Raw genomic sequence first — 12,448 nt, forward strand, 5'->3', positions numbered from 1 at the left:
CCATTGCATATTCTCTTCCTCTGTCATCCCTGCAGGTGCCCCTCCCATCCCTACCAGTCTCTGAACTGGCACAGGCAGCGTTGTAACAGTAACCCATTTACAGTGATGGGGAATGTGGGTCGGATACACGGGCACTGTGCTCACGCTACAGGGCTTCACTGCCAGGAGGAAAAATCCAGCCTGGCCTCCATATTTCACCCAGATTTTCATAGATTTATTGGACAGTAAGAGGCCATTACTGTACAGAGGAGGAGAGCAGGGATGGTTACAGGGAAGTGAAGAGAATGTGGAAAAATTACTGAGAGAGAGAGATGCTGTGTTCATGTCAGGCTTGATTTTTGTAAATATGATTCATCAACATTTTCCTATTGCAGAATGCAAATAGTAGTGTAGCAAATAGTAGCAATTTTACGGTGTTTTTTGTTGGATTTAATAACTTTGTGTCTGCATTCAGATATAAAAAAAAATCAAAATTATTCATAATTTCTGTACAGTTTCGCTCTGATAGCTAGTTACATTTGGATCTGGTTCCCAAATGGCAAAGTGTCCCCATTCGCTGAGCTCCAACGCAAAAAAATCTCCTTCACATGCAAGTATGTGGAAAACATTCAGGCAGCAGGCTTGTCATCTTTTGACAGTGTGTTTTTTGGTTATTTCTATACTGTTATGATATTGGATATCTCTGTTAAACGTGGTCAAAGTTCCAAATCGTGAGGTGAATGTATGTAGAAATGCTGCCTGCAAGTCAAAAGTCAGGGCCTCAGCCTGCTCTAATCGCTCCGTTTGTGATGTTTTCTTCTACCTTGCTGACGAGCTGACGTCGGCTCGTCGCAGAAGCTCATAAACAGCCGTTTGTTCTGTAGCTTATGTTGTTGTTTTCTAAGGTTTTTCCATGTGTTGTTCATATTGTCCGCTCTCATATTCCAGATCTGATTCGAGCTTAAACATGTACAGATGTATTTGAGAAGTTGACAAAAAGAAGTGATATCCTGCTACTATAGTTTGTTTATGCAGCCTAATACTTCCAAGCAAATTCCCTCCATATCCTGGAATCAGATTTAACTTCTTGTTTTGCATGTGTGAAATCTTTTTGATTGTTTTAAGTGATTTTTGTATTCTGTTTTTATTGATACTGGAGGGAAAATGCTCTCATTGATATCAGGATATTGACTCCAGGCAGCCTTTGTCCTGCCCTACATTATACTGTAAATTAGTTGTATCTGGATCTGAGGGTTTGTGTAAGTCAGAGAAACCGCGGGAGGTCAGAGGGGGTATTGACCCTCCTCCTCCTCCCGTGCTCACAGATTGAGGTTGGGATTGTGCTGGTTTTGCGGGTGTAATCCTGCAGATTTGTGCCCCCCCTTAGTCCTTGATCATGATCAGCCAGACCAGCTTAGACACTGAGGTCTTTCGGTTCTGTAGCATCTGTCACCTCGTGTTCACATCGAGCTCATCACCAAACAAATCTACACACTCGTGCTCTGACTTGTGGTACAGCTAAACCACATCTCTCCCACACACAATAACTTCTCTCCTGCTCTAACCATCATTTGCATGTCTCTTGTTCATGTAAACTTGTAATGTGACTGTTATGTTTCATGTTTACAGATCCGGCACCATGGGGAAAGGCTGCATGACAGCGACCAAGTACTTCCTGTTCCTCTTCAACCTCATCTTCTTTGTGAGTATTTATTTTATTTATATGGTTTGAAGTACAAACAAAATACACAATACGATCATAACAGAACAATAAAACCCAGCAGGGACAAAGTACAACTTACATTACATTACTGATTAACTTTTAATAACAGATGAGATTTAGCTTCATTAATGATTCATGATAAAATGTCATTAAAGGAGAAATCCACCTTAAAACATCAAACACAGAGTAAAAAAACTTCTCTACTTCATATTTTCCTTATTTGTTTTCACCAAATGTAGTGACTTCATGTGTATTTCCAGCAACTGTTAAGTGTTAAAACATGAACTATAAATAAATGTAACACATATTAACTATTTCAACATTTATAATAACATCAATAATTTATAATATTAATAATGCAGTTTTAATAAATTAGATAGTCTGACTTTTTTTTCCAGTTGTTGTTTTGTTATTGTCAAATACTAAATAGTCGTGTGTTATCAGCCCAAATCAAACAAACAATCACCTTGGCTGCAGCTCCTCCTCCGTCAGTCAGTGCATTCAAGCATTAAAGATGACGTTGTTTTGACGGTGTTCAAGTATAAAAGGAAATATAAGTTAATATAAAGTTGGATCAGACTGTTGTGAACAGCTTGAGAGCAGCGTCGAGACAATCCAATGAACTTTTCATTCATGTTCTGGTTCTGTTTCTCAGAGTCTTAATTACAGTGTAGATGAAGTGTTTGTCGCCTTGTTACCATGGCGATACGCATTTCCTCTCTGTCTCTGTTGTGGAATTGAAGTCTTTGGTTTGAGGTTAAGAGTTTCTCAGCAACCTGCCAGACGGATGTGATACTGTGTGCGTGTTTTGGATTTCTTCTCTTACTCGTCCTCTATAGGAATATACTGTACGATCTCCACAGCTCGTGCTTCTCATGTTGTTGTCATTGTCCTTTGAGTCTTATTATACTCTCCTCAAAAATAAACAGAAATCAGACTCTGAGAAACTCAACAGGTCATCTGACAACACTTACATCTGTTTTGAAGACATGTCAGACGTCCTTATAGACTCTTCAGCCCCGCCAGAACCAAAAATAACTGAGCTGAACACGGCTGTATTTACCACTGAGGACCTCGGTATTTTCTACAAGGAATTTGTCTATTTTTAGCAACATTAGAAGGAGCACTTGACATTTTACAAATTAAAGTTACACAAGGTGGTCTTTTATAAGGCTGATAACAATACTTTTTGGACTTTTTAAACTATAGATATTCTGAGATAGATATGACTGTTTTACAGACATCAAAGTCCTTGAAACTTTGACTTGACTGCTGTGAGACTGGATTTACTTTAGGCTTAAAGACTTGAAAGCCAAAACATTTCAGTTTCAGGTTTCGACCTTGTAAAGTCCTGAATCAATAAAAAATGAATAAGACCTTGAATATTTAACAGTCAGGTCTGTTACTGAACTAAACAACTTGCCTCTTGACTTTCAATCTGCTCATTTAAAACTTGACTTTAGGACTTCAAAACATCTTTTTTTACTGGACTTCTGTTTACAAAAACAGAAGCCAACTCAGGACAGTCTCTGTGTTGCGTTAAACTGTTTGCTGCAACACGTGTCTGTGCTGGTGACTAAAGAGAAATCTCTCTGTCTTCAGCTCTCAGTACTTCTGTAACTTCTAACTGAATTTCTGTGGTTTGGAGTTTAGTTTTACTCCTACTACTTTGATATATCAGCTTTATTTTTCTGTTTACTGAAGGCTTTCATCTGTATCAGAGCTATGGTAAGATGCAGAGTATTTCCTGGCAGTGCTTCACATCAAAGGTTTTCGGTGAACCAGCGGGAAGCTTTCATTGTGGAAAATAATTTGAAGATGAATCTATGCAACAAGATATGGAAAATTTCTGTACAACTGTATTAACGGATCAGTTTTAAATCTTGCAGGCAGAAACAGCCACTGAGAGATGTTAGCTGAGCTGCAGAGAACAGCACACCTCCAACACATCAACAGTGCTTTTTACTTTGCCGTCCTGTGCTGTGGAAAAACATTCGTACTCTGTCTGCGCAGCTGTTGCTGTATCCCCACCCGTGATAAAAAACGGCTGAAATCAAACTGCTTGTTTTTTTGTCTGCAACTTATCTGCTCTGTAAATCGCTTGTTCTTTGTTCTTTGAGAAAATTAGAAACCTAAAGGTAGAAATTTATGTTTCAAATTCTTTGATTTGATGACGGCGCCCCCTACTTTTACATTTTTTCAATTAAATACTGTTCAATGATCCACTTACGTAGCTGGAGTCCTTATTTCCATACAGCAAATCAAATGCATAAAACAACAACGTGCCTATTATTGGCAGAGCAGACGGTCACACTGAGCCTGATAGCATCCTGCTACACAGCACAAGACTCCAAAGACTCTTTCCTGCTAAAGTCTCCTTCTTATCTAACTTACAAACATGAACACACGTCTTGTCCTGCACCTTAGCTTGTTGAACGAGCCACCAAACAAACATTTACCGGGGAAAAGTGCGACGCTAACGTCAATTAGCAGGTTAGATAGCTAATTCGCTGCTCAGCACATTAAACAGCATGTAAACATACCTGAAAATGACGTTTTGTCGTCCTTCGAAATCCCTGTTCGCGACACACTGTTTGTCCATGACTTGTAGCTACAGAAATTTGTTTACTTTGTCTTCATTCATACACCGGTAGTCTGCCAGCTGCTGTCAATCAAACACAGACACCGACACGCCCCTCCAGCAAACTGAGGCATAAAATAGTATTCTGATATTTCCCCATTTTGATGACTAAATGTGATTTCAGTTGGACTTTAAAAGAAGCACACTACTGCTGTTAATATAAAACTGTATAAAACCGATCTGTGAGTTGATTGTGTTGTTACCTTACATACGCAGGAACACAAACCTGTTAAAGTGTATTTCTGACTTTTCTGACCCGTCCGTGTGTTTCTCCTCCAGCTGTTCGGGGGCGTCATCATGGGCTTCGGACTGTGGCTCCTCCTGGACAATCAGAGTTTCATAGTCGTCCTGAGTAAGTGCCTGTATCGGATTTAATGTAATTTTCCTTTCAGTGAAACCGAGGAATGAACGGAGCAGATCTGTGTTTGACTGTAAAACTGAAGACTGTCTCATAAGTTTATTTTCTTTATTGTTGATAGATTAACGATGGGCAATGTAATTCACTTGACCTGTTTCTTTTTATTTGTGTGTTTTGAAACAATTATCACTTCAGTGAGGTCAGTTATCTGTGTCGGTTGTTTTGATTGAACCGTCGTCACTTTGTTCTGGATTTTAGTGCGATGACTAGTGAAGAACAAATAAAACAAAACGGCCAGTATATTTTTTTTCCACTGGACTCTTTACACTAATCCACTTGTAGAGCGCATGTAGGCCAATACAAATGGAGCCATGATTACACAGGCTGAAAACAGGCCAAGTTCTGGCCGCAGGCTCCCTCTCTGCGTGTGTGTGTGTGTCTTTAAAAGAAACAGAGAGACAAACAGAACCAAAGATGAAGACATTTTTCCAAAGCCTCTGATAAGACACTCTTTCAAACTGTTGACCAGTCACAGTGACCCTGATGAAGTTCGTACTGTAGACCCACACATGTCGATGTTACAGTGAAAGTGAAGTCTGTGTGTAGGAGGCTGAGGTGTGATGTGTGTTCACTGCTTGTTTTCCACCATATGAGACTGTTCAGTTCAACACAAGTGTCCAACAGATTTCCTCCATTTTCATCTGCCTGGTTCTCTGGACTGTGTTTTTTTTAAAAAAAAAAAAAAAAAAAAAAAAAATTCCTTTCAGCCACAAGAGGAATTTTTCCTTTTACATCTTTGTCATCATTGATCTACGAAGCCCAGGAGAGGCCATGGAGAAAAGAATAATAATCCATGCTCTCAAATTAATAATTCATCTTCTCGATTTATCTATTTTGCCTGTTCTCCTCTTGTAGAGGCACCAAACGCTTCCAGTCTCCCGCAACTTTGAAGAAAGCGATGAAGAAGACATTTCCCCTGTTCTTAGTAATGCATCCATGTGTAACATCAGTTACTGATCCAAGCTGGATCCGAGGCAGCCAGGATTAGCTGTACGTCTTCCTTTCTCACACAAAGGCCATGTTCTTTGCACTTATTGTGCATCCCGAACCCTGAAGCATTTTTTTATGAACTGGATGACATCCGAAGGGGGCATCAAAGATTTTTTGAGAGTGAAAAAGTCTGTGTTGAAGGGTTCTTGGATAACAGTGTTGCGCTTACAAGCCAAAACTCTGAGTATATCCACATATCGTAGTCCAAGATCAAAATAAAACAATTTAGCACAAATTACAAAATTGAGAGCAGGAATTATTAAATTTAGAGCACAGATTATCCATTGACCAGTGCTTCTGTGGAGCGTCTGGAGCGTGTCCAGCCACAGCACATATTAACAAACCTGGCAATCGCACCATTGCTGCATCCAGCTGTTGTTTGCACGAAACTATCCATAAGGCGTTTTTACATTTCTATGTGTGTACACATGAAACAAGCAACATGCAGTGTATTATAAGTGAGCTTTAGAGGTGCTGCTAGGTGTATTTTTGAACTTTGGACAGAGCTGAGCTAGCTGGTCCCCCTGCCTCTAGTATTTATGCTAAGCTAGGCTAACCTCATCCTGACTCTAGAAACATTTTCCCCAAATGTTAAACTCCCTGCTGTATCTCTGTCTGAACAAGTGAAAGTAAGTGTATTAGAGGAAGAGAATCAGAGAGGAAGAGAGAGAGAATGAGACGAGCAGTGTCAGCGAGACAGAAAGGCACAGAGACGACTGAAGAAGAGTTGATGCTGAAGGAGAGACAGCCAGAAATATAGAGACAGACACTGAGCAAGTGTAATGGAGAGATAGCCTGTGTGTGTGTGTGTGTGTGTGTGTGTGTGTGTGTGTGTGCTCTCACAACAGGGAGCGTCACTGAGGACATTTGTCCCTCGACCGTGGCCACTCTGCAGGTGTCCTCCCCTCAGACACTGGGCCCTTTCTGCTCCGTCCAGCATCAGCATGCATCACATCAGCCCAGTGCGCTCACTGCCTTACTCATCTCACACACACACACACACACACACACAAACACACACACACACACAGAGCCACATCACCGGTCTGACCGAGTGGAGGGAGCGTGAGTCCGGGGATTTCATGGAGGTCAGGGATGCGGTCATACGACACAAACCACACGTAACGGAGGGTTAAAGTGCAGCTGACAGATTAGCTTTGTGTCTGGACATAAATGACAAGTATTGATGCTCAATGGAACATTTTATAAGCCGAGCCGGTGGCCCGTTCTAGGCTCACAGATGATCGCAGAGGTTTTGAGGGTGAATCAATGAGCGGCCTGGTGCAGCATGTGAGAGATGAAATCAGCCTTGTGCTGCTGAAACCTGATTGTACAAAGTCTGAGCTGAGTCAGAGTGAAGCAAACCAGACGTGGTTCCTGCTTTTACCCGTCTGATATCATCCTCGTCATCTGGTTCATTACAACTTCAATCTTGTTTTTTGGTAGTTTTGGCCATCATTGGTGTCAGTCATGATCTCATAAATAGGTTCTGGGAACACAACTACAACTAACAACTAACATTGTGCATTGCATTCTTGCATTTTTGTTCTTGTCACCTTCATATATTTCATACACTTCATTTCTTTGTCCACAGCACAGTCAGGATTTTAATATTTCATTTCAAGTTTTATATCATATTTCACAACTATTATTATTCAATTTTGTGAATAGAGTTTTCAATGTAATTTTAATATTTTATTTAATTATTTATTACTTTACTTTCGTTTGTAGCGTCTAATGAGTTTAGTTTCACTCCTGCATTTTTTCTTTTGAGAAAATCAGAAACCAAAAGGGAGAAATTTATATTTAAATTTCTCTGATTTCATGAAGGTGCCCCCTACTTTAACATTTTTCACTTAAATACTGTACCATCATCTGCCTACATAGTTGGAGCCCTCATTTCCTTACAGCAAATCAAATCTTGCATAAATTGATAATGTGTCGTTCTATCTATCATCAGCAGAGCAGATGGTCACACTGAGCCTGATCGCATCCTGCTACACAACACACAGGGCCCCTGTGTGCAATTATGAATTTAAGATGACTTTGTGTTTGTGTTTTTTAAATATCATCTTTTTTGAGAAAACCAGAATGTTGAAGTCCTGGTATGTAAGCTTTAAACAAGAAAGCTGATCCTGAGGGTGACTCGGCGGTGTTAGCCAAAGTGAGGCGTAATGGAAACTTGTGCGTGTTGTTTTGTGGGATCGATGTATTCATGGTCTGTTGGCATTACATGTCGAGGTTCACAGATCGTAATTCAGCATGCAGTATTTCGGCTTTAGTCTGGGGTTGTGGGCTGCGCTGGTCGCCCTGCAGGTTGACACGGCACACGTGAGCATGTGTGTAAAGGCACCGAAACACAGGCAGGCTTTCATTTCCTGCGTCAACCCCCCCCCCCCCCCCCCAGCCTAATTTTCCATCATAAACTCCGCTGGTTTTCCTTTGTCTTGGTTTTGAGCTGCGAGCTGCGTGCCCTGGTTCACTGATCCCAGGGGTATCCCATGTTTCCTTGAGGCCACAAGGACTCTGTGCGGGGGGGTTTTCAGTCTTTAAAAGGGTCTGTTGGCAGACATCAACACAGTTACGTGTTCCTTCCAGCATGCTGCATGTACACAACCTCGACTTGCTTTTGTTCAACTCTGAATGTAGATCTCAGATGCTGTGATTCTGTATTTCTGCAGGTTCGATGTTAAAACAAAACTGTCGGTCCTTGATGCGTCATGCTCCATCAGTGAAGAGGGTTCCCCAAATCCCAATCTGGGGTTTGAACTGTAGCTTTTTATTTTAGCTTCCTGCATTATGCCACACGTTGGTTTCTGATTTCATTAATTTGTAATGATCATACATGAGCTCGTCTTGTATCAGTTTCCCCAAAGTTTGTAGAGTTCTGTTTACGTCATGGAGTTTAGAGGATTCTACAAAAGTTTTTCTTTATGAAATAATCCTTCAGATGAATTCAAAGATATACGTAGGTCTAACAGAAAAAAGATACTGATGATGTACCACGATATGAATGTTTTTCATGACCAACTTTTTATTTTTTGATTAGTTGTATCCCATTCATACATAACGGGACAAGCGTATATTAATACAACTAAATGACAGATAGTTGCAGAAAAAAAGAGCAAAAAACAAATGAAAAGGAAAGAAAATTAAGAACAAAACAAAAACTAACAATACATACAGTTCATCCACCCACGCAGCCCAACCCATCCCGCATTTTAATTCCTGAAAATGTGACTGTTGACAGTCTGAACATTGACAGTCACAGTCGATCTTTCAGATAGTGATGAACCTACAGATAATTATCAGTGACTCTGCAGCTCCTCTTGGCTTTACAAAGCTTTCTAGTGAGTTTTAGCTCATTGTTTATCTGTCCGGCTGCAACTTTACTGTTTTGGTTCACTCTCAGCGCTCTCATAGCTTCATTTTGGGCCGCAGCAGGCAGCTGCTTGCAGAGAAAAATCCCTTAAAAGCCACTGTACACTACCTGCTCAGCACCAAATGGCAAACAGACACAGTTAGCTGTAGACTAGCTGGTGAACATAGTGGAGCATTTGGCAGCTAAAGAGCCAGATATTTCCCTCAGGATTTGGTAGAGAGCAAAAACAGAGCTAAAAGAGAGTGAATATTGGACTTACATCCACCAGATCCATTCAGATACATTTTACATGTAGGATTTCAAATACTAAAAGACCATGAAAACTATGATATTAATGTTGTAGTAGGTATGAAGTATAGATTTACAGATTCTGACATCTTTCATAGATTGAGACAGCAGATTTATAGATTCTTTTGCTGCACTTTGTATGTTTTTACTGTGCCTGCCAATCACCCGCAAAACTCTGTCTACCCTAAATGACTCTCTGGAATTATATGTAATTTGGCGAAGGTTGTTGACGTAGACTTTTGTTTAGTTTTGAGCTGTTGAGATAAAATATAGTGTGTGTTTTTGCGGTGAGGTCTGATGACACTCTGAACAGACTTTTCGACTCAGATGAGGCAAGATGTACAGTAGAAGGAGTCTTATTTTTCAGATGTTTTGCAGATTATTCAGGCTGTGATGTGTCACATGGAAGCCCTCATTTGCCAATGTAGAAGTGCACACTCCAGCAAATTCCTTTCTTTATCTCCACACTCTAAATCACATCGTGAGGAGGTTTTTCTGTGTCAGAAATTGCTGATGACTTAGAAACAATAAAGTAGATATAGTTTGTTATTGATGGACACAAAGATCTTAAAGTATGATCCCTGAAGTAGGCATTTCTACGCAGTTTGGTGTGGCCTGGAGCCATGCGCCTGCTGAAATATCTCACCAGCCGCATCTTTTCACCTGTAAAATAAGATAATAAAAAACAACTTTACATATATAGCACCTATTATACATAAAAATGCAGCTCAAAGTGCTTTGCAAAACAAAGAGAAGAGCAGACGATGTTAACCTTTAATATATTAAAATACATTTAAAAATAGGAGGAAAGTAAGATAAACAGTTAATAAATGAAATAGAATAACTGAATAGCCATAATAACAGCAACATTTATCTTTATCAAAACCATTTCCACCATCATTATCTCAATAATTGTAATCCGCTAAGACTGAGCCAAAAATAGCAGTAGCAACAAGGATACAATCTCTCATTGGCTTCCCACCCATGAACACTGCCAGTTATGTTCCAGGAGTTATTGCTGATCAAACCTGTGCCAGCCTTGTAGATTGTTTTCCAAGCAGACCTGCATCCAGGACGAACTTATTTAAAAGGAGAACTCCAAAGATTTAGCATTTCACTGCTGTAACATGATCAGACATACAATGCACAGTTTTAGATAAAAAAAAGGGATCAAAATCAATGCAGCAGAACTAGATATCATCTTTTTATTCCACGTTCTTTTTCCAAAACCTTCTGAAAACCTGGTGCCTACATTACCCACAATGCAGCTGGTGATTGAGGGGTGTTATGCTAGTGCAGCTAGCACAGTTTTAAATAAAAAGGGATTAAAATCAATGCAGCAGAACCAGATTTTTATTTAATCTTTTTCCAAAAACTTGTCAAAACCTACCCACAATGCAACTGGAGATTGAGGTGTGTTATGCTAGTAACGGTTAATGTAGCCTGGAGCTGCTAGCCTGCAGCAGAGATGAGGAGCTACAGAGGTCTTTTGTAACTCCAAACCCCCAAATTTATTTTTAACTTTTCTGACTTGTAGCCTTCAGCCCCAACCGACGCTGACTCACATGACATCACTTGAGGCAATTTATCAGATTTCACACAGCTCCCTCTGGAGTTAGTGTTAGCATCTCCCAACACCTGGAAATGCACTTGTGTGTGTAAAATAGATGGTATTCTCCTTTAATGCTGGCTTAATGTTGTACAGAAGTCACTGTTGTTTTATTTATTGCAGGGATGTTTTATTATACTACATTAGTTTTATTTAAGTGTACCTAATGAACTGGCAAGTGCGTGTATTTTATATTAGCAGTTATGTTTTTATGATTTTTGGCTCTGAATCGTTGCTGTTTGTTGTCCTCAGTACATTTCTTTGTTCTGTGTTTTTAATGTCTGGCTGCTGACCACATTTCCTTCAGGATGATAATAAAATTAAAGCTGAGTTTTCAAAACCTGAAATCTCATCTGTATTGTTTAACAGCCTGGATGTATTTATAGAAACATGCTCTGCACACCTCTATGCTGTGTGTATGACGCAGACAAACTACTGATGTTTAGGGCTGCAACTAACGATTATTTTCATTATTGAATTATCTGTCAGTTATTTTCCTGTTTAATAGATTCGTTGTTTGACATATAAAATGGTGAAAAATGTTGATGATTGTTTCCAAAAGCCCAATTTACAACCTAAAATATTTAGTTTTGTCCCGACCAACAGTCCACAACCCAAAGATATTCAGTTTACTGTCATAAAAGACTGAAGAAACCAGAAAATATTCACATGTGACAAGCTGGAATGAGAATCTTTTTTCCTTAAAACTGACTCAAAACGATTAAGTGATTTTAAAAATATTTAATAGGCGATTAATCTTCTGTCAACTGACTAATGGGCTAATCGTTGCGGTTCTGCTGATGTTTGAGACAGCGCGGTTTCTGATCTGCTCTCCTCGTTTCTCTGCAGATAACTCTACAGCTGTAAAGGTCGCTTGCTACATCCTGATTGGAGTCGGAGCTTTCTCCATGCTCATGGGCTTCCTCGGCTGCTTGGGGGCCATTTATGAGATCCGCTGTCTGCTCGGCCTGGTGAGTGAGGAGAATACTGCATGTTTGTATTTATTTATGTATGTATGGAAACACCCTTTAGACATGATGATGGATTATGCAGACATCGTACGATGGGAGCATTTACTGCCTCAGAGGTTAAAACTAGTTCTGTGTTTATCACTGATGGCAACAGCAAAGCTTGAAATCACTGGATAAAAATTTAAAGGAAACACTTAAAAGCAGCAACAATCAGTCTGTTAATCAATTAGTTGATAACTGAAGTTATATGCAACTATTTTGACATTCAATGTTCTCATTTTAATCGCTTCTTTCAAGCTTAAATACCAAACAGTTGACAGTTCTGGGTTCTCAAATGTGAGAATTTGCTTTTCCTTGTTTTACATGATAGTAAATTGAATATTTTACGGTTTTGGACTAATCACCGGCTCTAAGAAATTGTAATGCACTTTTTTTTTTACTATTTTC

General features: G+C 39.7%; 1 protein-coding gene across 1 annotated transcript in view; it reads left to right on the top strand.

The window, feature by feature from the left end:
- Positions 1-12,448, top strand: part of LOC122987428 (CD82 antigen-like) — a 39,622-nt gene that overhangs the window by 16,862 nt on the left and 10,312 nt on the right. Inside the window, exons 2-4 of the mRNA XM_044359321.1 lie at positions 1,609-1,681; positions 4,623-4,695; positions 11,880-12,001. Of these exons, the coding sequence (XP_044215256.1) occupies positions 1,619-1,681; positions 4,623-4,695; positions 11,880-12,001 (258 nt within the window). The 5' untranslated portion in view covers positions 1,609-1,618. The remainder of the gene's footprint in view (positions 1-1,608; positions 1,682-4,622; positions 4,696-11,879; positions 12,002-12,448) is intronic.

The sequence above is a fragment of the Thunnus albacares genome, chromosome 1 (assembly GCF_914725855.1).
Source record: "Thunnus albacares chromosome 1, fThuAlb1.1, whole genome shotgun sequence".
NCBI lineage: Eukaryota > Metazoa > Chordata > Actinopteri > Scombriformes > Scombridae > Thunnus > Thunnus albacares.